Source organism: Mesoplodon bidens, assembly GCF_964165515.1.
Source record: "Mesoplodon bidens genome assembly, chromosome: 14".
Taxonomy (NCBI): domain Eukaryota; kingdom Metazoa; phylum Chordata; class Mammalia; order Artiodactyla; family Ziphiidae; genus Mesoplodon; species Mesoplodon bidens.
This window is the reverse complement of record NC_138170.1, coordinates 19,551,195-19,578,281: the sequence shown is the minus strand read 5'-3', so window position 1 is coordinate 19,578,281 and position 27,087 is coordinate 19,551,195. Positions and strand designations below refer to the sequence as shown.

At 47.0% G+C, this 27,087-nt stretch overlaps 1 protein-coding gene across 1 annotated transcript in view; it reads right to left on the bottom strand.

Annotated features, from left to right (window-relative positions):
* Nucleotides 1-19,307: 19,307 nt before the first annotated feature.
* IL1R2 (interleukin 1 receptor type 2) overlaps nucleotides 19,308-27,087 on the bottom strand; it is a 35,475-nt gene continuing 27,695 nt past the window's right edge. Inside the window, exons 6-9 of the mRNA XM_081254245.1 lie at nucleotides 25,851-25,913; nucleotides 23,605-23,740; nucleotides 22,044-22,186; nucleotides 19,308-19,499 (exon numbers count right to left, since the gene is read on the bottom strand). Coding sequence (XP_081110371.1) covers nucleotides 19,333-19,499; nucleotides 22,044-22,186; nucleotides 23,605-23,740; nucleotides 25,851-25,913 — 509 coding nt within the window. The 3' untranslated portion in view covers nucleotides 19,308-19,332. The remainder of the gene's footprint in view (nucleotides 19,500-22,043; nucleotides 22,187-23,604; nucleotides 23,741-25,850; nucleotides 25,914-27,087) is intronic.

Below are 27,087 nucleotides of genomic sequence, written 5' to 3'. Positions count from 1 at the left end.
CCCTGAGGCAAGTGTAGTAGCCCCAAACCCCTGCCATTCTCACCTCTGCACATCAGAATAGAGTCAAGACCACGTGATCATCCTCCATGGTGATGCGAGATTTGGGCCACCAGGATGACACTTGTCCTGTAACCACAGTTCTCAGATTCTAGCCCTGTGATTATAAGTCATGGAATACTGTCTCTGCAAGGAACTCGAGGGTCACTCAGAGACACTTATTTTCCAGAAGGGAAAACTGTGGCCCAGCAGGGGGAAGTGATGTGTCCAGGGTCACCCAGGCGCTGCCTGGTGACAGAGCCCAGATCGTGTTCACCATGGAAGCAGTTTGCCCTCATAAGCATCTCTATCCGCCCATAAGCCTGCCTTCAGCTTGGACCTGGACCAGCTGCACACGCTTACCCTGCAGGGCAACAGGTGGGCAGATGGGATGCGAGCCGACAGGCTGGGGCTTTGCCTGATCCTGACTCCCTGAAACTCTGGAGACATTCCTTGCACTTTTTTGTTTTCTGGGGTTTTTTTGGCCACACCTTCCAGCTTGTGGGATCTTAGTTCCCCAACCAGGGATCGAACCCGGGCCCTCGGCAGTGAAAGTGAAGAGTCCTCACCACTGGACCGCCAGGGAAGTCCCTCCTTGCACTTGTAAAATAGGATTTCTTTCATTTTCCTTTTGTTTTAAAAGTTGGTTTTAATGTTTTGATAAGTCTAAAAACATCACTTTGAAAACAGGGCTTGAATTACTTGGTTTTGATTCATCTGTGTATGTGTGTATAAATAGATAGATAGATAATACATAGATAGATGATAGATAGATACATAATAGATAGACAGGCACATACATACATACATATATATACATATACATACACGTAAATACACATCGAGAGAAAGGAAAGGAAAAGTCACAGCAGATCACGTCCCATAAAACAGTAGTTAAACTCTGGTCCTCTCCCCTCCCCAGCCTCTTAAGCTTTGCTCACATCCCCCTCTGTGTCTCACAGTGAAGAAGTCGTGCCCTTTGCTCCATGTGGCCGCCCTAAAATCACCTTCAGAGCAGGGAGCAGGGTTGCTCCCAGCTGGTAAGCCCAAGCCAGCCAAGCAGATAGAATTCCTTTCAGGTTTTCTGCCCATTAGCTGAACTCTTTCAAACGACTACAAGCTTAGAACCATTGAGAGGGCAAATAAGAAGGGAAAGCAGGGCTCAGTTTGGGTGCAAAATTAGAGAGGTTGGGAGTGCAGGAGCCAACTGGCCAAAGGGAAGGAATTCATTGCCATAAGAATAGGGGGAAAGTGCCCTGTAAAATGGCTCAGAAAGAACAAAGATCTTCGCTTTCTGGAGGGTCAGGGGACTTGTTTGTATACAGTGAAGTAGGATGAGGGGGAAGGAAGGGGTGTAGGGCTGTGTGTGAGTTTCACGTGCTCACGGTACAGGAATCTCTCCAAGGCGCAGCAGAAGATGCTCATGAGCCTGTGAGTCAAGCTGGCTGCTTGTCCGTAAAAACAGGAGTATTGACATGACTGTGATGGCAGCTCAGAGGACTTGTCCCAGTGAAGGGGGTTTGCATGGTGCCTGGATCGAGGAATCCAGACAAAAATGCAAAGTTTCCTTGTCCGCGTCACCAAGTCCACACGAGTGCCTGGTAACCAAGTGCCTTTTAGGTTCACACAAGCGTCTCTGATCTGAAAGCCAGGTAGTGTGCTGTCAAAAAGTATACACTGCTGTATTTCACGTGGATAAGCAGCTGTATAGCACAGGGAAGTCTGCTCAATATACTGTAACAACCTCAATGGGAAAAGAATTTGAAAAAGAATAGAGACAGGTATATGTAGAACTGAATCACTTTGCTGTACATCTGAAACTAACACAACATTGTTAATCAACTATACTCCAATATAAAATAAAAACTTTTTTAAAAAAATTAAAAAACTGGCACATGGGAGCCTGCAGCTGTCCGTGAAAGCTCATGGTTTGTACTCATAATGCTATTACTTCCCTTCGGGCCCACTGCAAACGTGGAATTAAATATGTTAATTAAATAGTATATTTGTTTTCCCCTTAAAAGAGCTCTCTTCGGGTAATTAGAACTTCTAAACAATTGTTCTGGTGCTTGACATAAAAGTGGCCTTGTGCTCTGGGTGGGGAAAGCCTAGATAACTCTCCCTCCCTTGGCAGGGTAGGAGAGTTCTGCTTAGAGGTTCTTGTATCTTCGTAAGGTTCAAACTGGGTAGAAAGCTAATTATTCTGGGCATCCAGGTCACTGCCACCCTGACACACACAACCACACTCACCAAAGCATCCCCTCCCAGGGGACGATTACTCAAGTGACCTGTCAGTTCCTTGGTGACTTCCTAGAACCCACATCAAAGCAGACCCTACTGTAGAGCACAGGGAACTATATTCAATATCTCGTAACAACCTATAATGGAAAAGAATCTGAAAAAGGATAGATATATGTATAACTGAATCACTTTGCTCTACAACTGAAACTAACCCGACATTGCAAATCAACTATACTTCAATTTTTAAAAAGGAAAAAAAATTAAAAGAAAACTATACTAATAAGATTTGAGGAAAAAAATAAAAGAATATTTCCAAACATAAGAAATTTATAAACATGTAAAAATTGTTTAAAAAAGACAATGTGTAACTCGTTACCAGTGGGAGGGAAGGGGCAATAGAGGGGTGGGGGATTGGGAGGTACAAACTATTGGGTGTAAGACAGGCTCCAAGGATTTATTTTTATTGTACAACATGGGGAATACAGCCAATATTTTGTAACAACTGTAAATGGAGTGTCACCTTTAAAAATTGTATAAAAATATTCTTTTTTTAAAAAAGCCAATTGACGGCTTCCCTGGTGGCACAGTGGTTGAGAGTCCGCCTGCCGATGCAGGGGACACGGGTTCGTGCCCCGGTCCGGGAAGATCCCACATGCCGCGGAGCGGCTGGGCCCGTGAGCCGTGGCCGCTGAGCCTGCGCGTCCGGAGCCTGTGCTCCGCAACGGGAGAGGCCGCAGCAGTGAGAGGCCCGCGTACCGCAAAAAAAATAAATAAATAAAACATAAAAAAAAATTAAAAGCCAATTGGGAGACAGATCTGAGACTTGTTTCCTATCTCCTTGCTTGGCTGCCCTGCAATAAGGACTTTTCTCCCTGAAGAAAAAAAAAAGACCCTACCAACCACCCAAGAGATGAGAGCATCGATGGGCAGCCACCCTGGACACCACAGTCCTGGAGGCCCCTCCCCCCCTCCAGTAGCTTAGCCGAGAGCTGATGTCGCCCACCTGGAGGCCTCCCCGCTCCATCCAGGTCACTCCCCAGAACAGGGATCATCCACATCACACCGTGACACAGTCCCTGCCCCCAGGCCCCATGTACGGCTTTGTGAGTGCGGACCCCTGTCTAGAGACCAGACATGCTGTGCCAAACCTCAAATGCAGGGTGTGAACCTTCCAGGGATCGCGTGAGCTGTGTTGTTCCCCGTGGCCGAGCCACGGGGAGCAGCCTGACCTGCTTCTGAAAGTCCCAAGGGGAGCACTCTTTCTGAGTACGTACTTCTGCCATGTGCAGTTTTTCTGTTTCCTCAATCTCTCTTTTTTTTTTTTTTTTTTTGCGGTCCGCGGGCCTCTCACTGTTGTGGCCTCTCCCGTTGCGGAGCACAGGCTCCGGACGCGCAGGCTCAGCGGCCATGGCTCACGGGCCCAGCCGCTCCACAGCATGTGGGATCTTCCCGGACCGGGGCACAGAACCCGCGTCCCCTGCATCGGCAGGCGGACTCTCAACCACTTGCGCCACCAGAGAAGCCCACTGTTTCCTCAATCTCTTTCAATGGACTCAGCACATTACTGTCACGCTCCCCACTTCAGCGGCCACTCCGCCTTTTAAAAGAGCTGATTTGAATTCTTTGTGTACTGGGAGGCCAGATACACAAGTGCCAGAGGAAAAATAGGTTCTTGGAGGGACCAACAGGCTGTCCTTTGGGGAAGAGAGAAAACATCAGGAAAGGAGCAAAGTCCCACAAAGACCCCAAGACTGTCGAGAGACTGTAACTGACGGGATGTTAGATCATAGGAAACGAGAGGAGAGAACAATAAGAAGGACCTTTCCAGGGTCCACTCAGGAAGGTCAGCCCAGACAGCACTGCCCCCTGCAAGAGCCACCTCTCAAATCTCACCCGCTGTGCCGTAGGCAGCTTCCACTGGCACTTTGCGCAGGATATTTGGCAGAAGCCATGAGAAGAGCCTGCTGTAAATGAGAAATCCCCTCACACCTATTAGAATGGCTTTTACCAAAGAGACAAGAGGCAACAAATGTTGGCGCGGGTGTGGGGAAAAGGGAGCCCTTGTGCACTGTTGGTGGGAATGTAAATTGGTGCAGCCATTATGGAAATCAGTACGGCGGTTCCTCAGAAATTTTAAAGTTGAACTAACACGTGATCCAGCAGCCCTACTTCTGGGCATATATCTGAAGGAATTGAAATCATAATCTGGAAGGGAGATCTAGGCCCATGTTCATTGCAGCATTATTCTCAACAGCCAAGATATGGAGACAATCTAAGAGGCCACCAACAGATGAATGGATAAAGAAGATGTATTATAAAAATATATATAATGGAATATTATTCAGCCGTGAAAAAGAAGGAAATCCTGCATGTGCCACACATGATGGACCTTGAAGGCATTATGCTGAGATAAGTCAGACAGTTAAGTGTAGGACCTCACTTATATGGGGAATCTTAAAAAAAAAAACTGAACTCGTAGAAATACAGAGTACAATAAAATGGTGGTTACCAAGGGCTGGGGGTGTGGGGAATTGGGGAGATGCTGTTTAAGGGTACAAACTTACAACTAGTAGACAAATAGGCCCAGGAGGTCTAATGCACAGCACAGTGATTATAGTCAGCAATACTGTAGATAAACTCCAAAGCTGCTAAGAGACGAGATCGTCATTCTTCTCACCACAAAAAAAGAAATGATAAATGTGACATGATAAAGGTGTGAGCTAACGCTACTGCAGAAATCATACTGCAGTCTCTAAATTATCAAACCAACACATTGTATACCTTAAACTTACACAATGTTATATCTCAATTAAAAAAAAAAAGGAAAAGAGCCGCATCTAATGAAGGAAATCCCAGCCTGAGCCCTGCAGCACTTGACACACCGTCCAACAGCCAATGGAGAGCAAAGGGCTCCACCCACAGCCCCGGACACAGTCATACATGGTCACAGCTAAATGAATGAAAGAGGGAGGGAGGGAAGAGGGGAAGGGGGAGGGGATGGGGGAGGGGATCGGGGAGGGGGAAGGGAGGGAACAAGTGAGAACACAGTATCTAGAGCACTAGAAATACAGGTAATGGAGCAGATGGGATTCTGCAGATGAGATCAGCCCTTTAAAGATGTCCTTTGAGCAACACAGAGAAAGGCAGAATCTTTTGACTACTGTGTCTGCTGGATGGAGGTGGACTGGATGGTGTGGATGCAGAAGCAACACAGGGCAACCAAAGAAGAGGATCAGGGCAGGACAGACACACGGCCACACTCCCAAGGGCAGCAGATGTCACCAGTTCTCCAGGCAGTATCCATACACATGTGTATACACATGTGCCTTATCCTTAATTGGATGTACACACTTCACAGGCTTTTGACCTTCTGGATTTGGTTTTTAGGATGGTAAAGTCCCGAGTCCAAGGCCTTCCTGAGGTATTCATGAGGAGATGGGGCTGAACCAGATGGCAGCATCTGTCAGCCCAGGGCACACAAAGGGCAGTGCAAGAAAGCAGTGTCCTCAGAGGTGGGACCTGCATAGAGCCAATTCCGCTGTGCCGGTCCTGCATCTCATACAGGGATGTGATAACGGCCAGAACAGGCAGCTTCCAAAATGACCCTCCTTTGCTAGAGATTCATGCCCTTTTATCTCAACTATTAAATCAGGACTGGCCTGCAGGAATGCTGGTAGGTGACTCCTAAGACCAGCTCAGAAAAGGCATTGCAACTTGCACCATGGCCTTTGGGATCACCGAGACCTTTGGCCCACTGAATAGTTGAGAGAAGCAAATGAAGGGCCATGCGCCCACTACCCTAACTCTCCTCCTATTTAGAAAATACAGGAGACAATTTTGGCAAACAAAACCAAACACCTAAACAATACATATGTGTGTGTACACCTATGTACATACATGCACATATATACGTATACATAACACACATATACACACATATATTATACATTTATGTGTATATATGCACACACCCAGACATTATAAGATTAATGAACTTTGGGAATTTGGGATCCACTTGGACCTATGGAAAGTGGGTAAAATTTGATGCCTGAAAGGTCACTTTTAAGGGAAAGGACTATACCCTGGCCAAGACAGCTTTGACTAAAGCCAAATGGATATTAATTACACATCTAGAAGGGACGTGCTCAGAAGATGAAGTCAAGTGGTCCAGAAACACAAGTCAACCACGAGCTCAGCCAGCCTCACTCCTGGCGTTTCTGAGGCTGAAAATGAGGCTGCAAACGGGCCCTCATACCATGTGTCCAGATATTTCTGCATTATTTAATATACACCTAGGAATGCTAGGTCCGAATTTCCACTAATTTGTGTCCGGGGCCTGCAGCCAGCAACCAGGGGATTCCCTGACCCTAAAACTAAAGATTCCCCTGCATCCCCACACCTCACTCTTCTGACTCAGATTTCTAGACAGTTCCCAAACCACAGATTCCCAGAAAAGGGGCAGGAGGAAGTATAATTATTCAGGGAGGCTGGCTCTGCCCAGACCCCCACTTTGGGTGATTTGGAGCGGTCAACTTTGAACAAAAGCAGCAACTTTCTCTGAATGCTGAGAGCAGGGCTGTGATGTCTCCTCTCCCCACACAAACCCAGTGCTCTCCGCCCAGCCTCCTCTGGCTCGGAGGGGTCCAGTTTGGTTCAAGCAACTTTCTTCTATGATTCCTTTTGGCTCAATTTTTGGCCAAACTTTCAAAAAACATTATGAGACTGAAAATGCATTTAGAAAGAAGTCTTTGGGTTTTTGCTTATTCCTCTGGCCTAAGGACAGTTCTGATTCCAGCCATCCCTGGAAGATGCTCTTGGTCAAGGTTGGCTATGGATTCACCACCTTTCTTGGATATGATGCAGTTGAGGGAAGAGAAGTATCTGACAGTTGACCACTAATATCCCTTCAAATGGAGATTCCACCCTCCATGATCCTTTAATATCCCTCCCTGGCAGCTAGGCCTTGGTTCGGAATTCTGTCCCTCACTCCTTGGCAAACGAGCAGAGTGGATTCTTTCCACCCATGTGAACGCTGGGCTGCCCAGGGTTAGGGAAAATGCAACAAAATAAGGGCCAAGGGAATCAAATTCTGTCACCTTCACAATATGGGAGTGAGTGCTTCAGCCTCCCTATCTGCCCACACCCTCCTCCCAAAGGGTAGCGTGGCCCTTGTATTAAGGAGAAATATTAAACCTTCCGCTTCTTAGCCCCTCGGTCCTATTCAGTAATTCCACCTGGCAGTCCACTGTCACAGTAGTTCTGTAGATGAAGGGTCAATAAACCACAGTTCAAGGATAGAGTCCCGCCCACCACCTGTTTTTACAAACAAACTTTCGCTGGAACACAACCCTGTCCACTTGTTTAAATATTATCTAGGGTTGCTTTTGTGCTGTAACAGCAGAATCGAGTAGTTGTGATACAGACGGTGTAGCCAGCAAAGGCGGAAATATTCACTATCTGATCCTTTACAGAAAAAGCTTGCCGCCCTCCGCTCTGGAAGGCAATGATGGCAAATAACGCTCGTAGTGGGTACCGTGCACCTGACATTGTTCTTCATGCTTAACGTGGAGTCTCTCATTTAATCCTCACACCAAACCTGATGAAATTATATCAATTCCATATTTAAGGAAGAGAGATAGAGAAAGAAAGTTCTAAGTTTCCCTCTAAGAACAGCTTTTGCTGTGTCCCAAACCCTATGGGATGCAGCAAAAGCAGTTCTAAGAAAGAAATTTGTAGTGATACAAGCTTACCTCAGGAAACAAGAAAAATCTCAAATAAACACCCTAACCTTACACCTAAAGCAACTAGAGAAAGAAGAACAAACAAAACCCAAAGTCAGCAGAAGAAAAGGAATCATAAGAGCAGAAATAAATAAAATAGAGACAAAGAAAACAACAGAAAAGATCGATGAAACTAAAAGCTGGTTCTTGGAGAAGATAAACAAAATGGATAAACCTTTAGCCAGACTCATCAAGAAAATAAAAAGGGAGAGGCCCCAAATCAATAAAATTAGAAATGAAAAAGAAGTTACAACTGACACCAGAGAAATGAAAAGGACCCTGAGAGACTATTACAAACAACTGTATGTCAATGTCACCGGTGTAACATTGGCTGGGACCCAGTCCCAGGAAGTCTGGGGCAGGGACCGTGCTCTTCACTGGCTACTTCACTGCCTCAACATTCCATCAGGCCTCCTATGGTTTCATGCTCCCCAAGCTGCCTTCGGATCCCAAATTCAACCCCCCACCCCCAGTCACCTCCATTAAGTCACTGGGAAGGGACACGCCTACTGTAATTAACAAATTGATGTTCTGGAATTCATCAGCCTCTTGAATTTGGTTAGAAAGAACCTACCCCTGGGAGCCTGAACATCTCTGGACACCAGCAAAAGGGAGTTTCTAGCCCCAGTGTGAGCCTCCCTGAAGACTCCCGTGGCCTCAACCACACAAGGGCAACGGCCCTAAGTCTTTCCTGAGCCTCCAGCCAGGCCCTCTAGCCTGCACTGATCGGTCAGGCTGGGGCTCTTGAAACCGCAGTCCTGGGAAAACCAAGCTCTGACTTCACAAACGCGCCTGCAGCCCTTCCCATAATCGCCCCTGTTGTTTCACTTTGCCTCAAATGAGGGTTAAAGATAACCTCCTGTTAACTTCCACTGAGGGAAGAAATGACTATTTAAGCTTCTTGGCTTTGGTAGAGTATGATTATTTTCATTTCACAAGTCTGTTTTGAAGAATGAAAGCCAGCCACGGCTCAACAGTAGCCTTCAAAGCACTGTTTGGTATCAATGGCCAGCAAGAGGAGAGCTTCCGAAAACAATGCCGTTTGATAGGAGATCCCAGAAGACTTCATGCATCTTGATCAAAGAAGCTACTGGCGTCCTTCAGCTGTTGGCCTGAAGCCCAATTTTTGGCTTGACTTAAAAGGATTTAAACAGTCCCACCCATCCCCCCCCCCACAGGAGGATCCGTAGCATTTACTGGATCTCCTGGAAGCGATACAGACCCTTTATCTGCCCTTGTAATTCATCACCTAAATCACCTCCAGAGGTGAGTAAAGAGTCTTGTGATCTGAGGACCCGGGGAAATTCTCCCAAACCTCTCTCTCATGCCCATGCCATGTTGTCCAAAACTCTACCAGCACCATCACCAAAGACACCTGTTTAAAGGTAAATGCTCTCTCCAATGGCAATCCATAGCTTTATCAGCTAGTAAATCGTCAGCACACCTCAAGATGGAACTTACAGTAAAATGAGAAGAAATGCAAAGAGTTGAGGATCTTAGTCCCCTGAGCTACTTAAACCTCAGTTAAAAGGGAGCAGTAAGCGTCATCTGCCATTCTCACAAGTTGTGGCGAGGATGAACTGAGTTCAGTATAAACTGTATAAAAGTATGAGCTCACTGTTTTCTTGCCTACAGCCAGACTATAGGAGAGAAGAGAAGGGAAGACCAAGAATTGCGGGGGGCTTACCAGCTGGACCGAGGTTCCAAAAGGAAGGAGATGCTCAGAGACATAACCAGGAATGGACTCGTCTGCGGTGAGATACCATGCTGACTGTTCTCCCAGAGGGCAACCCGAAGGTTCAAGATGTTCCCAATAATTGCTAAGCACCCGCTGCTGTGATGCTCTCTCCCTGACTTCTAGATCCTTAGCAAACTCCCCTCTGCCATTTGTACCACCTGTGGACACGAGCTATTCTATGAGCTTGCTCCCTGCTCTGTGGGGACATACATCCTTTTAAAATCTTTCACATGTCACAAGGTGGTGTGCTGCTTCTCCTGCTTCAGAAACAGGTGGGCAAAGTCCATTTGCACTTTAAAAACATCTTTTACAGTAGTTTTACAGATTTGTATTCTCCAGGCCATAGAGTTCTAACCACTGACCTGCGCTCATTACACCCTCTCTGATCTGCTCATCACATAAAACCACCACTGGTTTGCAACGAGTAACTGAGGTTATTGCAAGCAGGGCTTGGGTCTGGGTAGCACACATCGACATCGGCTGTGAGGGGTACCATGCCTGGAAGGGGGGCTTCAGGCTAGGCAGGATATTGGGGGAGACAAGAGAAATGATAATTCCCCAGAAGTCTGGGAAATCAACCAGCAAACCAAGAGATCGTTGTAATCTGAAAATTCCCACAACCTAGGCTCATAGAGACACACAATTGGAAATCGTCATCTAAGGAGCATTATTCTGGAGATACTCGCCATATAGTACCTCATTTAATTTAATCTCCAAAGCAATCTTATGAAATAGGCATTATTCTGCCAGTTTACAGAAATCTTAAGGAACCATTGTCGCAAAGAGAGGTAACAGTTGAGCTGGGATTTGAACCCAGGCTAGCCTGGTACTTAAATAGCCACCACAGGGCTATTTCCACAGGAAAGCATCAGGACCCAGATGCCAAGCTAAGATGCCCAGGTGGGATTGCCCAGGTATGGTCACCATGGTGCTGTCATTCACGCCTGTTGGAATAATTGGCCCAACAGGATTTACACTCCCGGGCTGTGGAATCTACACAAACCACAGTGGGGCTCAGATCTTGAGCAAGTACCAGAACCACCTGGAAGCCTTGTGAACCAGGGGCCCTGGGCTCTGCTGACACTCAGTACCTGGTTGTGGGAGCAGCATTTGCCTGGGAAGTCTGCCCCAGAGGCCAGGGAACAGATTATTTTAAAATTCCATGCGGGTGGGGTCAGGGCTGTGATCATCTTGTACTAACAAGATTTAAGGGGCGTGTGAGAAGCCAATTCGATGTTCAAGCCCTAAGGAGCCACACCCTTCCCTGCAGAAGACAAGACAGCCTGCACTGCAGTCCCCCACCCTGGACAGAGCAGTCTCCTTGCTGGGACTGAGCAGGAAGGAATTGATGAGGAGGAAACTCAGACCTTAATTTCAACATTTTTGAAGTTTGGTTTCTTTGTACTTGAACTTACAAGGGCAAAATAATTTAATCTTTGAACTTTAATGTCTCCTTAGGAGCTTGACAATGGGAAAGGGCTGAAAATCAAATTTGGGCTACAGAATAATATTTTACTTTTTTTTTTTTTTTTTTTTTTTTGGATACTGCCAAGACCACAAACGCAAGGCTTCATTTCTCTGCAGCACTAACTTTCCCACTAATGTTTGCCAGGTTTATGGTGACTGCTTTACTGCCTTGACTGTTGTTAATAAAGGATATTTGAACCATATGACCCAGCAATCCCACCCCTGGGCATATATCCAGACAAAACTCTAATTCAAAAAGATACATGCACCTCTATGTTCATAGCAGCACTATTCACAATAGCCACAGCATGGAAACAACCTAAATGTCTATCAACAGAGGAATGGATAAAGAAGGTGTTGTGTATATACAAAATGGAATACTACGCAGACATAAAAAAAATGAAATAATGCCATGTGTAGCAACATTGGATGCAACTAGAGATGATCATATTAAGTGAAGTGAGAGAGACAAATACCATATGATATCACTTATATGTAGAATCTCAAATATGACACAAATGAACTTATCTACCAAACAGACACAGGTTCACAGACATAGAGAACAGGCTTGCAGTTGCCAAGGGGGAGGGGTGTGGGGAAGGAATGGAGTGGGAGGTTGGGGTTGGCAGATGTAAGATTTTATATATGGGATGGATAAGCAACAAGGTCCTACTGTATGGCACAGACTATATTCAATATCCTGTGATAAACCATAATGGAAAAGAATATTTTTAAAAGAGACTGTATATATATGTATAAGAGAATCACTTTGTTGTACAGCAGAAATTAACACAACATTGTACATCAACTCTACGTAAATAAAAAAATTAAAACTGAAAAAATAAATAAAGGATATTTGATAACCTCCTTGAAAAAAATATAAAATTGGGAGCCTATTTTGTTGGCTCTTTACTTTTGGCCATTTGATTTCGTGGCCGATTGTATGCTGAGCTATGCCAGATAAGCTGGGCATAATTGTATGAACCACTTGTTTCTGAGGCTTTGACAGGCCTTGCTGGCCCTGCAGGAAATTTCCCTCCCCAGGTTAGCCAATTCCCAGAATGCGCTTTTCAAATGCAAACAAACCTGTCCACATCCCAACCACTTCCTTTATCAGCTCCCACACTCTGGGCCACTCTCCACCTGCGCTAAGCCGGTCACCAGACAACCAGGGACAGGCCCCATGCCCCAGAGCCCACTGAAATGATTCAAACGAGCCAATGCTAAGCCCACTTCCCCTGCCTCTCCCATTCCTTCGACAGAAACCACAATAAAGGCTACACTTTCCCCTCACTCCTGACCCACGCTGGTGCTTCCCTGCGTGGCCCTACATGGCCCAGCACGCCCCTTCTCTTGGGATCTGTGACACACCATCCTTCCAGTAACGGTCATCTCCTGATCTGCTGGCCTCACCACACTGGAATAATAATAAAACCTACATCTTAAAATGGTGCTTTGGGCCAGGACATAAACCAGGAGAACGTCCAGCCTCGAGTAGAGCATAGTTTTGCAGCTAATTTAATTCACATATGTTCTTAATCATTTCTGAGCCTTCTGGAGGCTACATCTACATTGCCCAACAGCAGGCTCAGAAAGATCCAGAAAGTGCACCTGTATTTCCTGGGTGAGCATCCCCGGAAAGGTTGAGTGGGACGGTATTGGTGGGCTGCTCACTCCCATCCTAGTGGGACAAGCGGTGTCCTGGCTGGAGTCTCACAGGCCAAGAGGACAAACCCTAGGAAATGCTGTAGGTGACAGGATCACTTGGGTGCCATTCCTGGTGCTTCCTTCCGTGTGGAGGGACCCCCATTAGTCACTCCTGTCCCCTCACGGATTCCAGGTGTTTCTCTGATGAGTTGGGAGGGGAACTGGACACGTGTAGCTCAGCTCTTCCCGGAAGCCAGGCTGCCCCGCCCCCCGGAAAGCAAATATTTGCTCTGAACCTTCTTCCTGTGTTCTTGCAAAGGACTCGCTCCCAGTCCTCTCTCCCACATCTAAGGGCCCACACTCAGGCCCTGACACGATACCTAACAAAGGCTCTGACGCTAGTCGTAACTAAATCAGGCCCTGACACTGTCCCTTTCTCTCCCGGAGTCCCTGCTGCTGTCTGAGCAGCTCCCGGCCCCGCACAGCCCAACTCCTGGGTCTCCCTCGGGACCTGGAAGCTGTAGGCTGCGCCATTTCTAAAGAACCAGTGGGCAGTGCCTCTGGGAGTTTCTCTGTAGGAGGGTTTGTTTTGCTTTGCTCGGTCTGCGGAGGAATGAGGAAGTGGTTTCCACAGGCGTGCCAGGGAGGAGGAGGGCAGCTCCGTGGCTAGGCCCGAGGGAGACAGGCTGCTGGTCCACCACCATCACCACCGTGATGCCTGGCTGACCACGTGAGCCACAGAAGGGGTGTTCCTGTGAGTGTACAAGGCGGCTCCTGCCCAGGGTGGCAGCTGGGCTGCTTGTCCCCCAGACACCCTGGGACACGGTGTAGGGTGACAGCAGCTGTAACGAGGAGCCCTGAAGAGATGGCATGGGTGGCAGATGCCAGTGGGGATGGTGGGATGACGAGAACAGGAAAGCAACCACAAAAGCACGAGGCCCGTGTTGTGTCTGAGTAAGCTCCTGCCTGGAGTCATGGAAATGACCAGTGAGAGTCTGGGAGGAGGGGCAGGAAAGGGAAACTTGAAAGGTCCCACTAATGGTGTCCCATTTGTTCACACAGGCTGGCGAGTCCCCAGAAACCCAGGTAACACACAATTTATCCATCGCCTCAGCAGGCACTTCCTAGGTACCTATAGGTGCTGGGGATGCGTCAATGAGCAGGAATGCTCCTGCCCTGAAAGGTCTCACGGTAGACAGACAAGCCCACCTTCTCCGAGAAGCACCCATCTGTTCCTATCGCGTAGGAAATACTTGAGACATCAAATTTAGTTTTTCATGCATAAATTATTGTGGGTACCTGTTCCTGGTGTCCACTGTCATCCTCAGTCAGTTCTTGGGCAGGTGGTATATGATGACATCGGGATTGTTTTTCCTATGGGCAACAAAGATGCTATTTACTGCCCATCCCCACCCCTCAGTTTTGTAGGAGGAGGTGAAAAAATTCACCTGCAGAAAGTTAAACCAATAGAATCAACATAAAATGGACAAGATCAGCCACATTAAGGAAAGGAACCATCTTGTTTCTTTTTGTTGTTTAATTTGGATTTGGGCGCACGGAATTAGATTTATCAGAATCCTTGGTTCAATACACATACTCTTAAGTGGCCCTGTTTCTTTTGTTTTTGTTTTTTTTTTTTGCAGTACGCGAGCCTCTCACTGCTGTGGCCCCTCCCACCGCGGAGCACAGGCTCCGGACATGCCGGCCCAGCGGCCATGGCTCACGGGCCCAGCCGCTCCGCAGCACTTGGGATCCTCCCAGACCGGGGCACGAACCCATGTCCCCTGCAGGCGGACTCCCAACCACTGTGCCACCAGGGAAGCCCTGGCCCTACTTCTTAATGTTTGATAAAAATGATAATAATCTACCACCCAACATGAGATCCAGAACCTGAGGAAACTTACATCTTCCTCAGTCTTCTCAACCCTGGTCTCACCTGTCACGTGACCTGATGAATTCACCTCACCTGATGAATTCACTGTACTGAAACTTCGGTTTCTCATTCTCCTGCTTTCTTAAAATATAGGTGCTTTTAAACCCTTAAAATCACATATGTGCTCTCTAATTATAGATACATACATCCACATACAGTGAAAATATGGTTTTAGCACGTATGTGTTCTTAAATATGTATATGTTAATGTATGTACATGTGTGTGTTTAGAGAGTTTTAGTTGTTTTTCACTTTATATATGAGCATCATGCTATAAATCAATGCTTCTGGGATTCGCTATTTACGCAATAATATATTTCTAAGATTCATCCACATTACTTTATGTAGCTGTAGTTTATTCATTTTCACTGTTGTAGAAGCTTCCACTGTGCTATGACATTTATGTACCCATTGTCTTGTCTAGTGGGTATTTGGGTTGTTTCTGTGTGTTGGTTTTTACCTTGTATAATGGAAATTTTTAAACGTACAAAAAAACAGATTGGTGTAAGGAACGCCCCACGCGCCATGACCGGCGTTAGCAACAATGCTCAGTACACGGCGGATCTTATTTCACCACATTCCCCCCAGCGCTGGATTATTGTGAAGCAAATCGCAACTCTACCCATCAGTATCTCTGTATGTCTCTTAGAAAGATAAAGACTCTTCCTTCATAATGTAACCATCCCAGTATCACACTTATTCTGTGATAGTATCACAAATCAGTGCCCCAGATTCCCCGACTGTCTCTTACTTTTTCTGACGGTGCGACCCAGGCTCCAAATCTCGGGGAGGAAATGCGTAAGCCAGCAGCCAGGCGGGGTCTGGAAGCAGGAGCTGCTCTTCTGGCCGCAGTCAACTTCTCTTCTGTGGCATGGATGAAGCCGCCCAAATCTGAAGGAGGGGCGAAGAGCCCTGGAGGAGGGGTCCCGGGAACGCCGCGTGAGGAGCGCCGCGTGACACCCGAGCCTGAAGACCCAGCAAGGGAGAAGCACCTGGAGCGGCTCTTCACAAAGCCCCCACCTGTCCTCCATCTCCAGCACTGCTTTCCATTCCCGTCCCATTAAAGTTCCTGATTGATGCTAAAAGGCCTCTGTCTGCTCCTTCTTACTTCCCTCTCTCTCATCTGCTTGGAAAACAGGCAAAAAGAGAAGATAATAAGAGGGAATACAAACATTAAGGGTCAAAACTGCCCCTAATTTCCTTGTCTAGACCAGCTGTCAGCAAACCTTTTCTGTAAAGGGCCGGAAGGTTAATACTCCAGCCATGGCCCCACTACTCAGCTCTGCCTTCTGAGAGCCAGAGCGGCCACGGACGGTGTGTAAACAGGCCTGGCTGTGTCCTGATAAAACTTAATTTATAGAAACAGAGGCCAGGCTGGATTTTGCCAGAAAACTAGTTTGTTGACCTTGGTCTAAACAATACAACTATATTTATTTCTGTCTATTCCTCCTATTTTTTTCTTGGGTGGGGTGCCGTGCGGTTTGTAAGATCTTAGTTCCCCGACCAGGGATCGAACACGGGCCCACGACAGTGAGAGCACGGAGTCCTAACCACTGGACCACCAGGGAAGTCCCGCTCCTATGGTTTTTGATTATTAAAGAGCTGGCACTCCAGGATCAGTCCTGTTATTATCCCCATTTTTCAGATGAGAAGACTGACCTACTACAAGATGAAAGGACATGTCCAGGATCACGGAGGCACCACCCGGCAGTGCCTCCACCCCTGCTCATCTAGCCCCTGCCTCACCTACACCTGACCCACAACAACATGCTTGCTCTGTGCTCCAGCTAGCTATGGTTCTAATCCTTAGGGCAGAATGGCTCCACCTGCTAGTTTATTAAAGGGAAACAACTTTAACCTGAGGGGCTGGAGGGCCACGCCCCAGATGCTGGTTTCCCTGGTAACCGATGAGGCTACCTAATATCAATTCTCTCTATAACTTGTAGCCTCCTTCTTTCTCCCCGGAGCAAGGAAGACAGCTGCCGTGTCCTGTGTGCCATCTGCCATCCATGGTGGGTGTCACTCCAGGACCCTTTGCTTCTGATGTGTAAGATCCCCCGTTCAACAAACCACTGATGTCTCTGTCGCTGTCTCCGGGCTTTCTTGGGTCTCGAGGCTGGGCAATTACAGGGCTTGTAGGAATGTGGGGTGCAGCCCAACAATTGTATAAAACAATTGTTGTTTTGTATATAAAAAACTTTCCATAACATTGCAAATATTCTGGTCTCACAATCTTGATAATTATCATTTACAGCTGATCATAATTTTTCATCACCGGGGGATAAGTTTCACTGATCTCTTTCACATGTCTAATCATCATCTTTTATTGAATCAGGTCCTAAATCCCCAGGAGTAGCAGGGCTGGGCATCGCTATGACCCTTGTAGTGGGGTACCACAAAGGGGAGACTTGGGGCATTTGCTGATTTCTGTGGTGTAAATACTCCCACGACAGCTGATTTTAAGGTACAGCATGATATCACTCAACAGAGTTGGGAAGAGATGCCACACTCAGCTCTTTAAAAAGGTGCCAGCTGGTCCCAGCACCCCACTGGCTTCACATATATGCCTGTCACCTCCCAGTGCCAGTGTATATATACATGGGATTGTAGGGAGTGAGGGTGACTGTTTTGTAATGACCTTGGTGTCACCTTTTTTTTTCTTTTTTTTAAAGAAGATGTTGGGGGTAGGAGTTTATTAATTAATTTATTTATTTTTGCTGTGTTGGGTCTTCGTTTCTGTGCCAGGGCTTTCTCTAGTTGTGGCAAGAGGGGGCCACTCTCCATCGTGGTGCGCGGGCCTCTCACTATCGCGGCCTCTCGTTGCGGAGCACAGGCTCCAGACGCGCAGGCTCAGTAGTTGTGGCTCACGTGCCTAGTTGCTCCGTGGCATGTGAGATCCTCCCAGACCAGGGCTCGAACCCGTGTCCCCTGCATTAGCAGGCAGATTCTCAACCACTGCGCCACCAGGGAAGCCCTGGTATCACCTTTTAACACTGGATAGTATGTGAGTGCTTAGGTATCTCTGATATCTCTGATTATTACTGAAACCACGTTTCCTTGGTGTTTCTTCTCCCAATTCCCTAACCCATGTTCTTTCATCTGTTTGGTTCTGATACCTTTCTTAAAACCTTGAATAACTATGTTATAGTTATTAGTGCCTTGACTTTGCTTGACACAATTTCTTTGATGTTTTGCTTTTTTTTTTTTTTGTGGTACACGGGCTTCTCACTGTTGTGGCCTCTCCCGTTGCGGAGCACAGGCTCTGGACGCACAGGCCCAGCGGCCATGGCTCACGGGCCCAGCTGCTCCGCGGCACGTGGGATCTTCCCGGACCGGGGCATGAACCCGTGTCCCCTGCATCGGCAGGGAGACTCTCAACCACTGCGCCACCAGGGAAGCCCTGATGTTTTGCTTTTATTATTTTATTTTTTTATGCAGAAATTGTAACATAATGAACCCTGTCCATCTTTACTCTGGTGATTCTTTTATTGCTAGTGAACACAAGAGAATTCATCCTGTTTTCGTCTATTCTACAAATAATTATTAAATGCCCAGTGGATGACAGGCTTGATTTGAGGTATTGGAGATATGGCCGTGACCCAAATAACATCTCTGCCCTCAAGGAGCTCCCATTCTGGTGGGAAAAACAGAAAATAAACAAGCAACTATATAATGGAAGGTCTGGTGGTGATAAGAGCTATAATGACACAAAGCAGAGTTGGGGGGGACAGAGAGGGTTTGGAAGGGACTCTTATAAGGGCCTCTGGGAAGGTCACATTTGGACAAAGACTTAAATAGGTGAAGGAGTGAGTCATGCCAATTTTCCTGAAATTTGATTTTTTTAATTTAACTCATTAATTAAGCTGGAATTTAGTTTTGGCGTATTACATAAAAGAGGCTCTGATTACTTTTTTCTCAATGTGTATGCAATTATCTCAATACTCTTCCATTCTCTTTATTTTCAGAAGTTTCATTATGAAGGCGAATCCATTTCTCAGTCTGCTAGTATGTTCTAACGTATTTTTCTGACCATCTATTTGAATTACTATTTTTTGGATCGTCCTTTTAAAAAGCATTTACCAATTCTTGCTGTGACTCTTCTTTAGTATTTCGAAACCATGCTTTCCCGTTTCAACATGAAATTCCACCTTCCCGAAAGGAAAACCATGTCTTTATCTATAACACTTGCCATAGAGCATAGCTAAAGTAGACTTTTAACACATTTTTGTGAAATGAATGAATGAATTCCAAAACTCATTTAGGTGTTTTCACCTCTTATTCAAAGAGCACCTCACGCCCACCCATGTGCACACTGGCTCCCGTGATTCAGTTTCAGAATAAACTTTACATGTCCACTTCAGTCTTTTACTGTAAACCCACTATAAACACAGCAGCTCTGTTAAACAACTGAGGAAAAGAACTGCATCCCTCAAAAACCAGGGCTGCTTCTGGAAGAAAGGACATCGTTTGATTTGAACTGTTTTATTTCCTTTATTTTACTCGGATAGGATTGAGAATCTGATGGCTGGTCTTTAACTCCATCCAACCATAGGCTTTTCCAGTTCTGCGTTTACACCGTCTGTGCATCCACATTCCCCCCAAAACCAAGAAGATGAGGGAAAAGGGGGCCAGTGTTATCTCCCAGGAGAACGTGGCAGCTGTAGGAAGAACAGACATGTGAGGGGTGAACACGTTTCTACCACCAAATAGGACACTGCCGTGCACTTTACAGAGAAGGAAGTGGTGTTTGTCAGTTCTTATAAATATGTACTGATTTTCAGAAAGTCTGTCTTACACCAAGATCAAGGATACTTGAGCATGATATCTGTAGCATTAGGCAAACGAGTAAGGTAGAACAAATATCCGTTGGAGAGAAGCAATGCAGAGTTGGGGGGGTGGGCAGGTGTCGATGGTCTAATTTTGCTCTACCCGTTGGGCTGTGTGCAATAAGATGCCTGTCTAGGTCTCTGCTAGCTGACTGTGACGTGGCCAGCACATCATTTGCCCTTTTCCATGAGCATGGGTGTCATGAGGCGTCAGTAAAGTAACAAAGGAAAAGAAAAATTTTGAATAAAGGAGCTTTAGGTGTCAAGATTATCGCTTGGATCCAGCTATTTTATATTCTACTCCTTGGCATCTCTGTGTTATGAAAACATAAGAAGCAATCCCTGGTGGCGCAGTAGTTAAGAATCCGCCTGCCAGTGCAGCGGACACAGGTTCGATCCCTGGTCCGGGAAGATCCCACATGCCATGAAGCAACTAAGCCCATGCGCCACAACTACTGAGCCTGCGCTCTGGAGCCCGTGAGCCACAACTACTGAGCCCACGTGCCTAGAGCCCGTGCTCCACAACAAGAGAAGCCACCTCAATGAGAAGCCCGCGCACCACAAAGAAGACTAGCCCCCGCTCACTGCAACTAGAGAAAGCCTGCACGCAGCAATGAAGAGACCTAACCTAGCCAAAATAAATTTAAAAATTAATTTATTTTAGAAAATATAGGAAGTATGGATAAAAAGTTAACAAGTGTTGAGGAGGAAGGATAAATTAGGAGTTTGGGACTGACATATACATACTACAGGTAACCAACAAGGACCTACTGTAGAGCACAGGGAACTCTGCTCAATATTCTGTAATAACCTATATGGGAAAAGAATCTGAAAAAGAGCAGATATATGTATATGTATAACTGATTCACTTTGCTGTACACCTGAAACTAACAGAACATTGTCAATCAACTATAATATATAATAAAAATTAAATTTAGAAAAGTTAACAAGCGCATGGATGATGAGGCTAGAATTCTACATTTTTAAGCTACTATTTATCTTAGTCTGTGCAGGTGTTCAGAAATCGACACAATCTCAGCCAATTTCTCCAGATGATTCTTACACCTTAAAATCCCTCAAGGCTTAGACACGAGTGAAGCTTTAATTTTCAGAGCAGCCATTTGGAGGCACCTCTCAGCCCTGGTGAAAGGCTTTGACCTGTGCCCTCTGTGATCAGCCATGGCCCACCCAGCGAAGGACATGCCGGGTCAGGGCTCACGTCTTAGAAACGTTTGCAGGTTCCCAGCATCAGGAGCAGACAAACCATGGCTTCCTTTGGGTCACTAATCCGAAGCCCAGCAGTGGATCCCACTTTCTGTGGGCTCCTCCATTTCCAAGTTTGTACCACCACCAACCCGCTCATGGAAATGATCTGGGATGTCAGCCTTTGCGTGTGTCCTAGGGCAACGGTTCTGAAACTTTAACACGAAAGGAGCTTGCAACATTGCCGTCTTTGGCCTCACCCCAGAGAAGCTGACCGGGTAGATCTGGGGGTGGGCCTAGGAATCTGCATTTTCAACGAGTGGCTCAAGTCAGGGATGCTGGTATGCATGGACCACAGCTGGAGAGAAGTTATACTGTGCTGTCCTTCCTGCCCTGAGGCTTCCACAAATTCTCAGCTTTCCAAGTAAAAGCTTGTCTGCAGCTGCCTCCCCTGCAAATACGGAATCTGTGGGGCAGTTTGTGTTTATTGATTGTGCAGACGGCCCAGCAGGCAGGGTAAGGTTCCTGGTAGGGATCGCTTTGTCTCTTCCCTTCTTATCCTTCGGGCTGTCGACAGACTACATCCCCCACGTCTCCCTTTCCTGCTCAGTGCTCAGACACTGAGAAGAAATCGATTTGTCAAAATGGTAAGTCAGGGTTTTCTTTTCTTTTGTAAATGTCCTTCCGTGAACACTGGGTTGGTTTGGCTACAGCCTTATGCTTTATCTCCTGATGACTGACGGCTTTAACCCTGAAGCTGCCTGAGCCCTGCGCACCTTCCAGTTCCCAGCTCTTGGAGGATGAAATCTCTCAACCTCGGGATAAAAAGCATTGCACTCTCCTCGAGGGGTCATGAAAGCAGAGCTGGTCCTGCCGATCCAGGCAGAACCACTAGAGGACACGGGGTTTTTTTAAATCTATCGCAGAACCATTTTATCTTTTTTCCCAAAATATCAGCTTCCTCTTTAAATTTTTCTTTGAGTACAATCTCCAAAAGCCAGCCTCCACCCTACCAAAAATGTTATAAAAGATGAGAGATTTGCTTTCTGTGCTCCACTAATGGGAAACTCACGGGCCCTCCTAAGTAATCACCCAGAGCGTCGGGAGCTTTATTTAGCATCCACAGAGCATCCAACACATAGTTTTTCCCTTTAATGTCCCCAAAATCCATACCTTCTTTGACTGTAGTACGAAGCATCTGGAAACTCATCGTATTACGGACAACACATGTAAAATCCGTGTGCAAATCCTCTCTTATGACTGGATCAAAAATCAGTGGCACTTCAATATAATTCTCATTATTTTCTGAGTATTCCCTAAGTGAGAAAACACTTAGTTAAACATAAAGTGTCTTTTCGACATAGACACCTACACATTCTCAAGGCCCCACTGTGCTTAAATTGATGTCACGATTTACCAAGTTAGAGGCACTTGCCATTATATTTGTTACGTATTTGGGAGAATTTCTAAGCCTGTTCCCGAAGGTAAGAGGGACCCTGAAGACGCTGGTCACTATGATAGGATACTTGTGACAAGGAGCACTTGCAGAAGCCAGTTTAGTTTGGATAATGGGGGAGAAATCACTTTTTAAGGCCCTTGATGAACAAAGAAACAGTAGTAGAAATAGAAATGTCAAGTTTTGGGAAATTGGACTGTATCACCAAGAAATCATTTGCATATTGGAGGGCAGGGAGTTTCCAGGAATCCCGTCCTCCACGGTGTCTACCCTCATCCCCACTCACTGCCAACCCTCACTCTAGAAACTCAAGTTCAGATCCGAGGGCTGCAGATGGACCGCAGCGGAGGAGTCTCTAATCAACAGCACTGCCATTTGCAATGTTGCAGGAATCCGAAGATACTTCACTATGATCTGTTAGTGTGAATAAAAATATCATGGATGTGGATCCACTAGGACTATTTCTTTTTAATCTATGGGGGGAAAATAGGCCCCTTTAAGCAAACAGACAGTATGAGTAAGCTGATATGCGGCATGTGGGGTCTGCCCAAGCTTTTCACAACGAGGATTTGCAAGCAAACAGTTGCACTAGCCACACATAATTTCTATCCACTAAATTGCACCCAGAAAGATCTTTTTTGATAGGTCCTTCCAAAAAGACAAAAATTGGGCCAGCAAAAGTTCAGGCGACTTCAGAGTATTGAAAGTATAATTTTAAAAACACTTTATAATTTGGAACATTGAAGGGTCTGCCTTCCTCACACGCAAATGGTTTCCATTTACAAGGCCTGATTGTTCTACTTTCAGAGTGAGAAAATATTTCCCGGAGATGAAGGCTTATGAGGACAGAGTCCTTGCTTTCTTTCAGAGTAACCTTCCTTAGAGGCTGGAAGGAAGCAGAGGCGGCTCTCGGGTCCCGTGGCTAAGTTTCAGGGTCATTTTAAGGGCTGTGAATGTTTGACTCTGCAATGCTCAAGGAAGAAAGATCTAATTAAACAGCTAGAAGGGGCAACACCCATGTCAAGTAGTAGGCTGCAGCTCATAGATTTAGAGAGAAGGCTTGATTCTCAAGAACAGTTGGTGATTCTTGGCAAAACCCAATGTTTAAGATTCTAAAAATCCAACGGAGTAGAATAAAAACATATATATATATTTGTAATGTGGTGTGTGTGTCATATGGATGGATTGGCTAGGACATTGTATCTACAAGGAAGTGGAGTCTACAGGGGGTTCACAACAGCTCCGCCCAGGGGATGAGGAAGATCTTCCCCCACTTACTGGCGCCGCCCCTTGGTCACGCGGCCCCCCTGGTAGGCATCCTCTACGTATGTGTTGTTGGCAGTCCACCACAGCAAGGTGGTCGCGTGTATGCCAGCTCCCAGAAACACCTTACACGGGATTGTCAGTCTCGACCCTGTGACAGCAAGACGCAGCACATCAAACATCAGAACCCAGCCAGGGGACGGGGTCACATCAGCAGATCTGAGCGGTGGATCTTCCCCCCTCTTTTCAGACACCCTCACCAATTCTTTTCTTAGAAGGAAACTTAGTTCCCTCAAGCAATTCCATTCACCTAGAGCATCAGTATTTACCAAGGGTCTCCAGCTCTTTCCACTGGTCCTCAGGGCAGATGGAAACCCAGAGGCAAATGGCTTCCCCAAGGCCACTCGGCTCCTACAGTGCATTCTGGATTCCAGAGCCTTCTTCCACAGTTTATTCTTCTTGCCTCCAAAAATCCAGATCCAGAATTCAGAGGATTCTGTCTCTTTGCCCATTGCTGGTCTCTGCTCTCCTGTTTCCCCTAGGAGCTCTCTATCCCTGGTCATGTTCATTTAGGATGAATCCTTTCAAAAGCCACTGTGTTTTACATGAATGATGCCTTCTATAGTTGTGCAATATGATGGTCCTAGGTCCCCTGCCTCAATCACTATGTTGTTTTTTTTTTTTTAGTCACCAAAGGCGAGGAGGGGGAATAAATGAAAAAATCCTTCCCACGTGTTTCTTCCTCGTGGGTAGTGTGCCTCCCTGGGGTGTGTGCTTGAATGCACCTGGTCACTTCAGGCTCAGAAAGCCCACTCTTCTTCTTCCTTCACATCCCTTGTGACCTTAAAGATTTCTCAGCCAAAAGCAGCCCATTCGTTCCGGCCTCATATGACTCTGCCAGGCACATCAGTGCATGCAAAGCAACAGGGCCGGAGACTCAGCTCCGCTGGGCTGGGGAACACAGAGGGGCAGGGGTGCTGGGGCGCTAGTCAGCGCTAACCCGGGTCCCCACTTCCCCAAGCTTCCAGGAGGCTCTTCTGAGAGCCAAGGCAGCTGTTGGGAGCTGCAACTCAGGTGTCAGGCAGCAATCCTGGTGTCTGTGCAAGAGCCCTCCTTCTCCATGACCACCAGTGAAAGTTAAAAATGTAAGCCACACACCAGACAAAAGAGGGAGGGAGGGAGGGAGGGAGGTAGATAGATAACAGATAGATAATAGATGATAGATGGATGGTTAGATAGATAATAGATAGATGATAGATAGATAGATAGATGATATGTAGATAGACAGGACTCTGTAGCCAGGGTTTAATAAATGAGCATAAGACCTACAAAACCACTATATAAAAACAGACACACAGAAAAGGTACAGGCCTTACAGACACACAGGCCTGAGTCTGAACCCCAGCCAGACCCGACTATGGCGTTTTGACAGATACTGAGCCAGGGACCCCCTGGGCAGCTTTTCCTTCTGGAAATTCGGAGAAACAAGACCTCCCCACGGGGTTGATGTTGGCATTGAATGGCATCTTTTTTTTTTTTTTTTTTTGCGGTTCGCGGGCCTCTCACTGCTGTGGCCTCTCCCACTGCGGAGCACAGGCTCCCGATGCGCAGGCTCAGCGGCCACGGCTCCACGGCATGTGGGATCCTCCCGGACCGGGGCATGAACCCGTGTCCCCTACATTGGCAGGCGGACTCTCAACCACTGCGCCACCAGGGAAGCCCTGAATGGCATCTTATCAGACTTAGCAGCGCTCAATAAGAAAGTGCGTGCTGGCCAGGATGGTGAAAAATGGTGAAAACCTCTGTCATGCATTTTCATTAACTCTCTTGACCCGCTGACCAGCTATTTTGGCGATAAGAAACTGTCTCTGGGGGGACCAGCAGGGGCAGAGCCGGAGTCTTGGGGAAATGCTGAGCGTCAGCCACGTATTGGTAAAGTGAAATATTTTAAACACACCACAGGTGCTGACTTTCTGGGGCATCATGCCTTAATCCTTTCATGCAGTTAACAGCTACTAGAATGTTCTGATTTTTGCACTGAGATTTTTCTAGGCAGGGTTTTCAAGAAGCAAAGCGTACATGTTTTCAGATAATGCCATTACTGACAGGATTTGGTAAAGGGAAATGTTCCCTCTCATTTGCTATTTCCCGCTGGGGTAGGGGGACCTGCAAACCCCATGGCAGCCGCAGTCGGTGACACAGGGGTCCTGGGGCCCCAGCTTTGGGACTGCAGGCATCCAGGTGGGTTACACGGTCCTTACCCAGCGAAGCTGAGATGGTCTGGTGGGGGGAGATGATCACGGGAATCGTCTCCTCTTCTCTTTCTGAGAAAGATAGGAGGAAAAGAGATTCAGTTAGGAAAGCCTTCCTTGGAAGCTGAGGGTCAGGGTCTATTGTTTAGCTAATTAACTAAATTATCCTTTACAGTAGGGCCAGCCATTGTGAGACTTGGCTTTTGCCTGGCAAAGGAAACCGGCTCTCCACGAAATTGAGCTTCTTTGGCCAATGCTTTTCCCAGAAGAGAGATGACTGGAAGAAGCCACAGTTAAACACACATTCCACGAACAGATGTTCTCCGCTCTGTGGTAACAATTAACCATTCCGCTCCCCGGCTTGCTGAATGAATCCTTAACAGGAACCTTCACGCTGTCCACAGGATAGGTCTTACCCCAGAGGCTCCTGGCCCCAAAGTATCTCTCCCCACTCCCTCCCTGCCATCCCATGCACCTACCACAGAACCCTGGCGTCGCTTCCAAAGAAATAAAAAATAAAAAAGGCACAGGGGCCCCAGAACCACCTGTTCGTGATGCTAACCCCATACTGAGTGATAAACAGAGTAACCCAGCTTGGCCACCAGAGCTTTTTAGTTGAGGTGATTGACCCTTTGGCGGGGGGAATTGGAACCCAGCTCCCTGAGAGGCAGATCTCCCAGCAGCTGGAAGAAACTGGGCACCTGAACTGGAGCAGAAAGGACAGTGTATGGGGGTGGACGAAGAGCTCCGCTCCATCCCCACCTCTTCCACTAAAGAGCATTTGAAACCCTAACGGGAGTAAGCATTATGCAGCATCCCAGGAGAGCCCAGGGAGCAGCCGGCTTCTCCACCATGACCGGGAGCTTTTCCCTCCCCTCACGGTCACAGGGCTGCTGCACAGAGGCTGGGAGCAGAGAGGGGACAAGAACGCCCCAAGGACGAGACGTTAATTCATCCATGGGTCCCAATTCCAGGCTGCATCAGCATCACCGACACAGGGGTGGTGGGGGTGTTCAACACAGACTGCTCATCGTTTCTGATTCAGTAGGTCTGGGATGGGGCCTGAGATTCTGCAGGTCTGATGAGTACCCTGGTGATGCCGCCGCCGCCACCGCCGCCGCCGCCGCTGGCCGAGGACCACCCTTTGAGAACGGCTGAGACACAGCGTGGCCCGGACACAGGATTATAGGTAGGTTGGCGCCGCCTAGTGTTCCTGTGCAGTATCACATGAACAGGATAATTCGGG